The sequence below is a fragment of the Belonocnema kinseyi genome, chromosome 4 (genome assembly GCF_010883055.1).
Source record: "Belonocnema kinseyi isolate 2016_QV_RU_SX_M_011 chromosome 4, B_treatae_v1, whole genome shotgun sequence".
Classification (NCBI taxonomy): Eukaryota; Metazoa; Arthropoda; class Insecta; order Hymenoptera; family Cynipidae; genus Belonocnema; species Belonocnema kinseyi.
Genome location: NC_046660.1, coordinates 99,906,802 through 99,920,936, shown reverse-complemented (window position 1 = coordinate 99,920,936; position 14,135 = coordinate 99,906,802). Strand labels below are relative to the sequence as shown.

Genomic DNA, 14,135 nt, shown 5'->3' with positions numbered 1-14,135 from the left:
GATTACAAGAACTTTTTATTCTTGACAAATTTTCCGAAAAGCGCATAGTTTTTCAATAAAAAATTTTCATAATTCTAAGCATCGTGTAAGAGTAAAATGATTTACGAATATCTGTCGTCCGTCTACCACAAACAAAGTTTACGTTGCCCAACTATCACCAACGTGGAGGTCGACGAATATCGATAGTCTCTTTTTTTTTAAGGGATTTTATATATTTTTTTTACATTTTTTAATTTTTTTTATGGAGAATTTTTTTCATTTCAGATTTCAATCCGTTGAAATCATTTTGATCCTGCTGTTTCAGAATGTAATTTTGAGAAACAATGTAAGCAGCAATACATGTTGCAATCAATGCAAAATCTAGTAGTCCTCTGGCGACATTGTTCATTATTACATAATGCTCTTGTTCGTGATTCGTATCTGTGAAATTCGAAATCACCTAGTTTTGATTGCGACAAATATTTCCTGTTGATTTCTTTACAGAAATTTCCAGGGCAAACTTTTTCTTCGTTACTCCATGAAAAAACGTGATTTGATTCCAATTGTTTTTGAGATGCTGTGTAGTTATAGGAAACAGATCTATATGATACATTCGGTCTGGGAAATTCCGATCCCGAATTCTCGTCATCTGATGAATCATCTCCATCAGAGCCAGAGTAATCTGGATTAGGTATGATGATACGTTCATCATTTTCATCGGAATCCCATTCCGATTCGGAGTTTGTTGCAATTTTTGAGGCTTTACGCTTTGGCATTTTTTTTGCTGGGTGTACTCGAAAATTCCCAGGATGACAATGCGGTGAAGGTGTGGTTTGATGTCAGAGTGCAATAAAGGTTACGGAGTGGTTGGAAATTTTTTATTGAAAAACTATGCGCTTTTCGGAAAATGTGTCAAGAATAAAAAATTCTTGTAATCAGTCGAGGAATACGCCTGAATTTTTCCGGAGCGTTTTGAGCAAAATTTTGAATTTTGCAAAAATTGTTCATATGAAAAATCCAAAATTTTGCTCAAAACGCTTCGAAAAAATTCAGGCGTATTCCTTGGCTGATTACAAGAACTTTTTATTCTTGATGATTTTTCCGAAAAGCGCATCGTTTATTGTAAAAAAATTCATGAATGTTTTCACAAAAATTTTGCCATTAAGACGCCATTTTGAAAATACTAAAACGAAAAATCGATCTTTGAACCATGGATTCTCAAAGTTTAGACTCGAAAAGCTTTGGAAAATGGTTCACAAAAAAGAAATAGGCACGAAAAATCACGTTTTTTTTTGTTTAAACTGCATTTTGGGATAATAAATAAATTTTTTGAGGAATTTCATTGGCACCGTCGGAAAGAGGAGATCTTAAGCAATAAAAATATATGTATCTCAATTTTGTCTAGTGTCGAATAGTCTTAGTTATTGGCCGTTGAAAAGCAGTGTCCCGGTTGTGGCGTTTTGGCCGTTTAAGGTTAAAATGAATAGATATTTACTGCTCTTTTTCATTAACATTGCTCTAATAACTTTGAGATACCCAATAATTCACGTGTCAGATGGCGCTGCTATCTAGTTAAAAGAGATACCATACAGGTTTATTGATTCGGCTCAGGTGTTCCCGAAAAAGGTCGAGGTCATTCTTGGAGTAACTTTTAAAGAGGAACGTAAAAAACGCTAAATGTAAAAAAGTTAGCTTAAAATGAACTTGAAGACAATGCTCGAGGTTAAATTCAAGTTCAATAAAAAATACAGTTGACCTTGAAATAACCTTCAACGTCAAGCGCAAGATCATCCTTGAACCATGACCTGAGTACATGTTTGGACTAAAATTTTCCGCTCTTTCGATAGCCGCTGTCTAAAATAGGGGGTTCCCATTACAAAAAAATGACCGTGAAATAACCTTGAAGGTCTAGCTCAAGGTAAAATTCAATGTCACCACCGGATTTCTCGTTAAAAGTTACTCCAAGAATGACTTTGCCCTTTTTGAAAAAATATTTTACCTGGGAAATTATTTAGGTGTTTCGTTACTTTTTGGACACCCTGTATACCGCGAAGTTATTGGAGCAATATTCATGAAAAAGAGCAGTAATGATCAATTCACTTTGATCAGCAATGTCATACTAAGTTTTAAAATTAATTATTTAATATAATACTATAATAAGAAACTGGGGAGGAAGCATTTCCGCAAATTGAAGTACCCTATCCCCTTCTAGTGTCGAGTTACACTACTAAGCGAGCGAAAGGGTCTTTGGAGGTGGCAGCTTTCCGAGCTCAAAGTTGGAGAAATATGGTTTCTTATTGAGAGACAGACCTGTATTTTAAATCTCAAACTGTTAAGTCTTGACGTGGAATTAATGCAAAGTGTGTTTTTTCGGAGTCTAATTATTATAAAAGGAGGTGATTTTCTGTTAAATAAATTTTTTGTATGTCTGGGTATGAAACTGCAAAATATGAAAAATTGCGTACTTTCCTACTCGAAGTGTTGACATGCAGTATTTTGGTGAAAATACGCATGTGTTTTTGGATACTGCTGTCTCCGAAGGGTCTATTCGCGTGAGCGACCAAGTATCTGGACAAAATGTTATCATTCAATACCATATAACGATTTCGTCGTCAATTTACAAGATAAAGTATTATTATTAAACATTCCTACTATACGAAAAATATATATGTGTGCATTTGTGACATTGATTAGAATTCATCAGGGTTCAAAAATAAAAATATACGATGTTAAGCGTCGATAAAATTTACTGAAACAGTTACTTTAAAATAAACTTTTAAAAAATTTCTTTTTGATTTAATCTTTTGTATTCTACTATGCCCTACTTTTTCCTATTTTTATGGTCACCCTATTTTTAAACGAGATACTCAGCGGCCCGTAAATGTTTAAAGTTGGTAAGCAGGAAATACATTAATTTTAACGTGCAACCGCAAACTTCTTCCTCATTTCCGTGAAATATGTTGTTTACACTTGTCTAAGTGTGAGAAAAAAATTTTTAAATATTTTTTACCACGCAATAAAAGTCACCGGAAACGGTTCAGACGCCCCTGATTGTTTACATCCGGAGTGGAGAAAAATCAGGTTCGGTTGGGTTTGTTCAGGTTTACTTTCAGTCCCAATACCAGCGTTATGTCCGAGTTTGACTGTATTTTAAACCAAATAGTTGAATTTTCAGCCAATGAAGATATCTCTTAAATGAAAATTGGAATAGTCAACTCTTTTATTAAGCAAAATTAATTTTCAACAAACGAAAGTTTTTAAACAGTGGAAATCAACCAACAAAGATTAGTTTTTTACCAAATAGTTGCAACCTCAGCAAACTAAAACAGGCTTCGCTTGCCGTGGCCTTCAGCCTATCTTGGAGGAACCTAAACGTAAACAATCAGTGGCGTGTGAATTATTTCCTACGATTACGCAATATATGCGCGTACTGCCCGCTTTGCCCCTACGCTCCTGTTGTTTACGAATGCCTGAGAAATTAAAGTAAGTAAGCCTCTCTTCCTTTTCAAGGCAGCAACATACAGGCATTTAGGCAAAATATAACAACCACATTCCGAGGCCAGGAGTTCTAGGAATAGTATATAGTAAGGGACCTTAAGTCAGAGTTTGAGTGTCTGGAAACTGGACTTGAGTACAGTTTCGGTTCAGGCCTTGGAACGAATCTAGATTTTCCGAAAGTAAAACAGGCAAAGTCCCATGAACGATTTCTCGAACCCGCGGCACCAGTCAATGGAAACCGCCGCGCAGCATCAGTTGTCGGAACGCACAAATCTACTCTGCTAAAATCCAGAGTCCAGTGTACATCAATTTTCAATAAAATTATTGAATATTGAATGCAAAAAAGACAAGTTATCTACAAAACGGTTGAGTTTACAAACCGAAAAAATAATTTGTTAACAAAAAATGTAATTTTCTACTAAATAATTAAGTTTTGATAAAATTAGTTTAATTTTTAACAAAACAGTTTAATTTTCTACAAAAAAAGTTGAATTCCGACTCAAAAATATGTGTTTTTACATTTTCATTTTTATTGGGAAGGTATTGGTTTTATGTGAAAAATTACTTAGGCGGACTTGACTTTGACGCCTTTAGGCCCGATGAGCCAGAAAAAATAGTTATTATGTCGGTGCCTGTCTGTGGTCGTTGTCATCCGTGAACAAGATAATTTTCGACAGATATATCGGGTTGGGTTGCACTTTGGCGTACTTTATAAGAGTTTACAAAGGAAGTTCGAGTTTGTTAGCCAGTCATTTTGGATAAAAAATCAAAAACTTAAAGCACTGCTAATTGCAGAACTCGGTAAGCCACAAAATGTATACTTCTGACTTTTTTTGATAAATTGCTTTTGTTCAACATAGCTTACAGCCCACAAATATTGGTCGATTGGGACAAACGTTTTTTTAAAGTTGATCAAATTTCAAAAAAAGTGGTCGAGCCTGATTTTTTATTAACATTTTCAACTTTTTGATAAATAAAAAACTATGACAAAAAAACGGCAATTTTTTCTATTTGACGTTCCTGGTGCTCGACAATAATATGGAAATTATTGTACTCGCCTACGTTTCGTTGATTTACATCACTTAAAGATATTCCATCATGACACAATAAAAAGAAACACATTTTTTATGAACAAATTATTGTTTGAAAGTGTATTTTCTATAATTTTCAACAATTTTACATTTTTTAAATGATATATTGCAAGAAATCTGGGTGAAAATAATATAATAACAAAGAAAATTTCTTAAAATATTATTCTGGTTAATATTATAAATAAATTTAATAAACGAATGCATTATTCAGGTATTTGTCGACAGAAAAATTAGTATTTTTTTCTATGTCAGTTTTTTTAATTAGGAACTTTATGATAATTTCAGCAAAAATAATAATTTTTTAATAAATTGTATGAATTTTTGAAGCGAATATAATAAAAAAATGCATTATACGGACATTTGTTGACAGAAAATTTTTTTTTTCAATGTCAATCCTGTTAATTGGAAACTTTACGATAATTTCAGCAACACTTATAATTAGTTGATTAATTCAATTTTTTAAAACAAATTTAATTGAAAAATACATTATTCGGACATTTTATAGAAATTTAACAAACAATTGAATTATTCGGGCATTTTCGACAAGACAATTCGTTTCTTCGACGTCAGTCCTTTTAATTGGACATTTTATTATCATTTTACCAACATCCGTAATTTGTTGATCAATTTAAAAAGAAAATATAGTTGAAATATGCACTATTCGGTCATTTTTCGACAAAAACATTCTTTTTTTTCAATGTCAGTTCTTGTGATTGGAAATTCTATAAAAATGTTATCAACACTCATACTTCGTTAATAAATTTCATTATTTTTTAAACAAATGCATTATTTGAGCCTTATTAAAAGAATGAAAGCAACAAGAAACTAAATAACAAGAACTAAGATTAAAGAAATCAACTTTTTTCTGGAAAAATGCCAGAATAATGCATTTGTTAATAAAATTTGTGTAAAGACATCAAATTATTGAACTTACTATAAATTTTGCTGAAATTATCGCGAAGTTCTCGATTAAAAGGACTCACGCCGTACAAAAAGGCATTTTTCTGTCGACAGATGCCCGAATAAGGCATTTGTTTAAAAAATACAAACAATTTCTTAACTAAGTATGAGTGTTGCTAAGATTATTATGAAGTTCCCAACTAACAGGACTGGCATTGAAAAAAAAACTAATTTTTCCGTCAACGACTGCCCAAATAATGCATTTCTTTACTAATTTTGTTTTAAAAATCATAAAATTGTTTTAATAAATTATGAATTTTGCTAAAATATTAATAAGATAATTAATTTAAAAAATTTGACATCGAAAAGAATATTTCTGTCGCCAAATGCCTGAATGATGCATTTGTTTAAAAATGTGTTTATAATTTCATGATCTTTACCTAATGCCAAATAGAGAAAATTTCCATTTTCTTTTCGTTATTTTGAACCAAAAAATTTCTTTTATCCCAGTGTGCCCTTACGCACTTTGAGTCATATTATTTTTTCAAGCTGTTGCGATTGCGCATTTTGATTCAAAATTACATTCCAAAACAACCTGGAATCATAACTTTACTTCATTATGAGTTGACCCTTTACAGACTCCTTGATTTTATCACGCTTTGGCGCGAGAACTAAGATCTCCGAACCCTTGCTTTTAAAGCATAGGCCTCGAAGTTTCAGGCATTAGGCCACGCTCCTTTGCTCTCAGGTCTCGAATTCTATGATTTTAGATCATAGAGTTATGCAAAAATTGTAGCTCTAAGATCATGCGCTTCCACGAATTAATCCCTTGAAATGTCTCTCCGTGTAAGTAGTGAATAGTGATTGGACCATCTCAATGATCCAAGCGAAGTTATAAGTTACCATAAATGACTAATAAATAACCATAGATAACCGAAGGTTTTAAAAATTTTCGGGTACCTGAAATTTCCGGTAATTTATACATTTTCAATCAAGTTCCGGGATATTTTTAACTTTTTATTTGTTGCGAAAAGTTTTAGCTACCTTAGATTTCCCGAAAATTTATAAATTCAGCCAAAATTTCTCGTAATTTATGATAAACTCATACCCCGTTTCTGTGCGCTCAGATGTTATGCCGGTTTCACGCTTGACTGCTTCTGTATGCCCTAGGGCGTTTTAATTGATTACGTAACAAGAGATATTGTCGAAACCTTCAAAATTCAATTATGCGATCATGATTTCCATACACATTTCTTAGAAAAAATATCATGTACAATGGTAGGAAAATGATCGATTCCGCCTCGTGTGGAATCATTCACTTTCTGACCTAGTTTCGCAATACACTATTTGCCGAGATTTTCGGCTAACAATAGTCCAACACTCTTAAGCTCAAAATTTGTAATGTACACTTACTCCTTAACTGGAATCGCATGCCCCGAAAGTACTAACATTCGACTGATTGAGTTCATTTCTATTTTGGTTGGTGCTAATGGTCCCTCAGTTTTTGACTGCTTTACCCACAGCTCGACTGGAATTCCATCATCCACCGTTTCTCCCTAAATAATGGATGACAAATTACATGAATAACCAACATTCTGACTAAAATGAAAAAAGGTTTAGATCGAAAAAATTCGTATTGATAATAACGTAACATTTACCACTTTTGAAATGAAGAATTTGCAGCTTTCGTTTTCGTAAATGATCTCCCGCAGCTTCTGGCAGGATGAAGAAGGCCAAGAAGATGATCCACCACAGGGAGTGATGCCTGCAAGTTTCACTTTGAATTGGTACCGCGGGGTGCTTATAAATCTCTTATCCAGGGGCTGTATGTCGTCAATAGAAACTGTTTCTTCCACTCCTAAGTCGATAAAAAATACGTTGATTTCCGATTCGGACTTAAGATCTGTTACTTTAGCACGGAAAAATGCTTTGTCCTTGGTAGAATAGACAGAGCACATCTGATCTTTCTTCACTGGTTCGTCAAAAGTGGCTGACTTTGTGTTGTAAAAAGACTGCATTTGATCGTATAAATACAAATTAACTTCTTTCCTGGATGGATCAGCGACGTAGATACAATCGGGAGATTTTGCGTTTGAGACGTCAACTCGGAATTTGAATGGGTCCACGTCATCCGTGATCCTCTCAGATCTCGACGACGCGAGCGAACGTGTAGAACCACTAAAAGCTGAGCTTAAATTGCTCAATGTGCCGTTGCTCCTGGATTTCGTTGGTTTGTCTTTCTGCTTTTGGAATGTACTGCACTGAGAACTGAAACGAATTTTTCGATTGTATTTCAATCTAAATTACGGACTTTTTATAAAAACTTATTCAGGGTGGCCGTTTTAATCGACAATTTAAATTCCTGGTTTTTTCCCGGTTCGCAAACATTTTTCACGGTCAATGAAATTTAAAAAATGGAACACTAAATCTAAAAAAATTTCAACTTGAGGTCATAAAAATTAAACTGCAAATGAAAGCACTCAAAGTGGAACTGTTAAATTTTGAACTTTTAAAAATGAAATTTGAAAGATTTTAATTAAAAAAATTTTGTATTCAAATGCTCAATAATTTACTCGTATAAAATTGAAGGTACTAATATTTTTCAGTATAAAAAAAATAAATCCATGTTATCATTTCCAATGCTCTAAATTAAAAAATCAATCAATGAACATTACAATTTTCAAAATTATATAATTTCAAGGAATTTTAAGCTAGAAACATCTAAAATTTTAACTGAACACTTCTTAAATTAAAAATTCAATTATTTTCCTTTTAAATAGTTTAAATGTCCTTGGAAAGCTTCAAAATTTTATTTTAAAATCTTGAGAAATATAGAAGTTGTTTTAAACTTGTTTTAAATTTAAAATTATTTTGGAAATATTTTCAGAACTTCTAAATATCTGTCAAAATGAATTGAATTATTTCTACAGTTTTCAGAAAATCTTGCAAATTTTAGAAAATTTCTTTACAATTTGGATGTATAAATAACAATTGAACATTTATTATTTGTAGGCGAAATTTCAGTAATTTTAAGAGATATGTAGAAGTTTTGAAAAGATTCAAACTTAATGTGAAACTTAAAATGATAGCCTGATATAAAACAAAATTTAGATTTTCGTAGATTTTAAACAACAAAATTAGATTCTTTTCAAGAATTGTGAAAGGCTTCAAATAAAAATATTTTCTTAAGATTCCTAGAAAAATAAAAAATAACTTTTCGTTTTAAAACATTATTTTAAGAGAATATTTAAAAAGTTTTTCAAACATTTAAACAAAATTTTCAAAAAAGATTCTAGACGATTTTAAAAACTTTCTAAAATTTGCATGATAGTTTTCAATATTTTTAAAACTACCAAATATCTCTTCAAGTTACTCAAATTTTTTCTACAAATGGTCATTTGTAAATTATACATCAAAATTTAAACATTTCACTTACAAATTAGGCATTTTTCAAATACAACCATTAAATTGTAACGCTCAAAGTTTAAAGGCTCTTCAAAATTTTAATGATTCCATGTTTTCTATCTCAAACGATTCAGTTAAAGATTCTTTACTTTTCAATATTTGGTTTCATTTTACTTGTCTTAAATAAAAATTCCAACATTGCTAAATACTCAATAATTAATCTTCTTTTTAATTAAAAATTTCAAATTGAATGGGTCAAAAATGGAATGTTTTAGACTGAAACAATATTCAAAATTTAATAAAATCCTTTAATTAGGAATATATTAGTATGAAGTAATTTTTTAATTGAAAATAGTTTATAGACTTTCACTTACACGTTCACATTTGTTTCATGATTGAGACATTCAAATTGAAACAGTTTAAGTTTTAACGTTAAAATCTGAAAATTCTAAATTCTGAACTGGTTTAAAATCGTTTTGTCAAGTCGTTTTTGTTCAATTTTTATTACTTAAAGTACAAATAAATAAAAAAAATATATTAAATAAAAATGTTTTTTTATCCAAAATTGTCAACATTAAAGGCTTTTATTTTTTATTTCTTCAAGTCTTTAAGAAAACAGTTCAAAATTCTTTAAATTAAAAATGTAAGTTTAGAAATAAAAATTTTTAATGGAAATTTTTAAAGTAAAAAAATTTTGAATTACGCATCGTAAGCTAAAAAATAGCATAATTGAAAAACATAACAATTCCACTAATTATTTGAAAACTGTTGAAATCGAACGTGTACAGATTTTTCTTCTACAAATTTGGAAAATTCCCGGTCAAAAAAAAATTCACTGTCATTTCCCGGTTTCCCGGCCCAGCGGCCACCCTGTTATTACTCTAAAAGATGTTGGATAGGCTTCATCAAGTATTTTTGTTTTGAAATATATTATTTTAGCGGGGTTGTCACAGAAGACCGGTTTTTAGATTGCGTGAATTAGATTATCCAGATTTACTTTTGAAAATATTTTAGGTCAAATTTGAAAAAAAAAATCCGTCAATTCTATTCAATTTCAAAATATTCTACTGCTCGCAAACTTATTTATTAACAATATCTTATACAATTATTAATCAATGTTAATCTTACTAAAAAACTTCAAAACTAAGAAAAATTATGATAATATATAACAAAACGCAACTTTGATTTTCTATAGTTTTTTGTACATAATTACAAACTTATGTATTAAATTTTACGAAAATATACATCTGGAAAAATCAGATATAGTATTTCATATTGTTTCTTAAAAAATTTTTAATTGTTATACACAATGATGGATAAATACAATTATCTACGAATAAATACGGAAATTTACGGCTCTAAAATGAAGGTTTAGTTTTTCACAATTTTTAATGGGTTTTGGTATAAATGACGAAAATTTTCAATTTGCTGTGTTTGCAGTTATTATAGTTTTTCATATTAAATAACAAATTTCTATAAAAAGTTAAAAATAAGTACTATTTTCTATGAAAAAATATGAATCCACGACTCCAATATGAAGGTTTAATTTTTCATAGATTTTAATACGGTTTTTGTAAGAAATTAAAATATTTTAATCACTTTCAATAATCTAAATTGAAGAATAAATAAATAGATTGGTAAATTTTCTAAATTATATCATTTTAGACAATTTAAAGATAGAAACATTAAAAATTGAACTGGTTTAAACTAACCATTTTTCACTTGTTATTTATACATTCTTACTATTTATTTATTTATTCATTCTACATGTATGTCTTTTCAGACTTTTACATTTGTTTCCCCTTTCCCAAGTTAAAGCTAAAATACAATATTTGTGAGTATCAATAAAAATATTATGTTAACAATTTTGTTACTAATAACATATTAATTTAAATAGAGTTTCAGTCCCCTTAGCATTACCTCGTATGACAGTGTCGTATCTTTCTTATGTTCCTAATAATACTTTGGCATAGCATTTAAACAAGAAAGTCACAAAATCATATGCGGCGCCTATCACCCAAATATCTTCAACATCTATTCCAGAAGTGAAGGAGGCTGATATTCTCATATTGAGGTTGCCCCAGCCCATACGCCTTTTTTCGCCAGGTTCTAGGGACTTGAATAATAGATTGAACTTTTAAAACAAAAATAGATATTATTAACTGAGTATTCGCGAAGCAGGCACAATACGCGATCGGACCAGTTCAGGGGTGAATACTCCTTGAGATCATTTCAAGATCATTCGTTTCTCCCCCCACCCCCTGTCTTTCTGTTATCCCTCTTCCCTTGTCCTCATCAGTTTCTCCCATTCCCTCACATATTTACAAAGTTCTGATACTGGTTTCCGCCCCAAGATTTTCCAGATTGACTGCTTACACCCGAGATCACTCCACCTTTCCCAATGATCTCTTAAAGCTGCTTTCGCTGTATCACAGTTCAAAATATGTTCTAAGTTTTCTTGCAGCGACCCGCATAGCCTGCATTTCACTTCTAAGTAACCTTTATTTCCCGCCTTTCCAATGTTACCACAGCGCATTCTTGCCCATATGACTTTGTCCCCCCAGATTTTACTCTCGTCTTCCCAGTAGCTATAATCTCCCAACTCCCTGTCAATAAACTTATATCCCGGTTTGAAACTGGATTTCCGGATTCTATTGATGTCTATTCTTTTTTCTCTGTCCTTCCCCTTCTTTAGATGCTCCACTAATTTTTCTTCAAATATTTCACTTTCAAAGATTTCATTCCGCAAAAGGTCTAACAGTTTTGAGCCCCCTTCCTCTTCTACCGCTGCGAGTAACTCCCTCCCCCAAATGGAGGGATTTCTGTTTCTAATCGCTCTAAGTTCTTCTTTCAGACAGATTTTAACTAGTCTATTTCCCTCTAGGTTGCAAATTCTACCACAAAACAAGAGAACCCTACGTTTTGCCTCAAAATATAGGCTTTCTTCCCTCCACAAGTAGTTAGGTGTATTACTAGTGACTCCCATGCCCATTTTAATTATCTTTCCCTGCACCCTTTCCATTTCATCCCTTCTAGTTAGTCCCCAAATTTCCACTCCATAGGTTGCCCCAGATTTCCCTAGTCTATTTAAAACGTAGAGTCTACCTTTTAAGGACCTCTGCTCTGCTCTCATTATTAATCCCCATGCCGCGTTTGTTGCTTGAATTCCCTTCCCTGACATTTTTATAACGTGATTCCCATAAGTGTTTCTTGAAGAGAACTAGAATCCCATGTATTTAAAGCTGTTGACTACCTCAATTTCCGTACCGCAAATCATCCACTTCTCCCTGTTTTTTCTCTTGCCTCCCCCCCTAAATATAACTATTTTCGTTTTATCTACGTTAATCTCCAGTTTGTTGTCCTTAAAGTATCTTTCTCCTATCCTGAGCATACTACTTAGTATCTTCTCCGTCATTAGCAACAATCACTATATCATCGGCGTATTTTAAAAAGTAAACTTTCTCGTTTCCTATTACCGTTCCCCCCTCACCCCTGGCTTCTCATTCCACGTCGATATCGTCAACGAATATGTTAAAAAAAACTGGACTGAGGGGACAACCCTGTCTTACCCCCCTTCCTGTTGCGAACCTACCTGTGATGTCCTCTCCCGTAATTATCTCATTCTCTGTATTCTTATATTTGCTTTTTACCATGTCATAAAACCTTCCTCCAATTCCTTTTTTCCACAATTTCTCCAGGAGCAGGACTCTATCTACTGTATCAAACGCTGCTTTCAAGTCAATAAAGGCTGCATACAGCTTTCCTCCCTTGTTTTTAATTCTATTGCCCACTAGTGAATTTAAAATAAAGATTTGCTTCCTGGTCCCTCTCCTTCTTCTGAAACCCCCCTGACTCCCTCTCAGTTTACCTTCCTCCCCTAACCAGCTATTGAGCCTGCATGTCATTATTCCCGCTAAAATTTTGTACCCCACATCCAACAGTGCTATTCCCCTATAATTTTTGACATCATTTTCGTCCCCTCCCTTGTGGATTGGAAAAATTCGTGCGGTTCTCCAACCTTCCCTCAGCGTCCCATTTTCCCATCCTTTTTAAATTATTACCCATAACTCTTTTTTCCAGACAGCCGGAAGATTTTTTATGAATTCACCACTCAACTCATCCTCCCCAGCTGCTTTCCCATTTTTAAATTTTTTAACTGCCGCTAGAAATTCTCGATATTCAATATCCTTATCCAGTGCGTCTATTTCCACCCGTTCTTCCATTTTTTCCCATTGTCTATCCTCATCTCTTTCTACTTCGCCCCCCCCCCATAATTTTCCCGTATGCTGCAGCCAGTCATTACTTGAAATATTTGTACCCTTCCTTTTCCGTTGCTTTTACAAGCATTTACACCTTTCCAGAATTCCCCCATATCCCTGCTCTCTCTAATTTTCTTTCTTTTTTCCTCCGATATTTCTCTCAATTTTTCTTTCATTATGTTTTTCATTTTTATCCTTTCTCTTTTGAATTCCATTTTCTTATCCTCTCCTCAATTTTTTAGGAAAATCTTTAATAAGTTGAATGTTTTATACCTCTGAATCTTATATTCTTCCCCAACCCAGTCATACTCATTCAGCTGCGAGCCTCCCACTTTTTTTATCCTCCCAAATTCCCTGGCTGCTTCTTTGGTGATTTCTTTTAATTTCCTCCATCTTAAGTCTAAGTCCGTCACCTCTTCTACTTCAACCCACCTTTCCGCCATCATTTCTTCAAAAGCTATTGTTTTATGTGTGTCCCTGAAGTTTTTCCCCTTTCGCCCCTCGGTCCCTTAATTGAAAATCCCACTCCCACGTGGTCGGAGTCAATCGTGGGCCAAATGTGGATCTTACTCAGAACATCAATCTTTCCCCTCGCGTATGACTAGATCAATTACCGAACCACCCCCTTCTCCCTGGTCTCCAACGTAAGTGGTGACCCCCTCTCAATCTCCTTCGAAAGCTCCATTTGCTATAATTAAACCTTCTGAATCACAGAAATCTATCAGCCTCCTTCCCTCTTGGTTCACCTTTATATCCCTAGATTTTCTCAGGAACTTTTCATCTTTCTCTCCCGCTTGTCTGTCCCCCACTCTCGCATTTAAATCCCCGACAACTAAGATCTCTCCTCTTAATTCTCTTCCATCGTCTAATTTCTCTTTAATTTCGCTAAGGATCTTTTTGGTTCCAAAATTGTGGGTCCGGATGCAATAAGGGCACATAAAATTTTTTCGTGCGAAAACGAAGTCCCCTGGAGGCTTTAGAAAAAATTTTCGAATTTTAATTT

General features: G+C 33.0%; 1 protein-coding gene across 1 annotated transcript in view; it reads right to left on the bottom strand.

Annotated features, from left to right (window-relative positions):
* Nucleotides 1-14,135, bottom strand: part of LOC117171777 (RING finger protein 17) — a 585,549-nt gene that overhangs the window by 25,985 nt on the left and 545,429 nt on the right. The window contains exons 17-18 of the mRNA XM_033359386.1: nt 7,127-7,736; nt 6,882-7,024 (exon numbers count right to left, since the gene is read on the bottom strand). Of these exons, the coding sequence (XP_033215277.1) occupies nt 6,882-7,024; nt 7,127-7,736 (753 nt within the window). The remainder of the gene's footprint in view (nt 1-6,881; nt 7,025-7,126; nt 7,737-14,135) is intronic.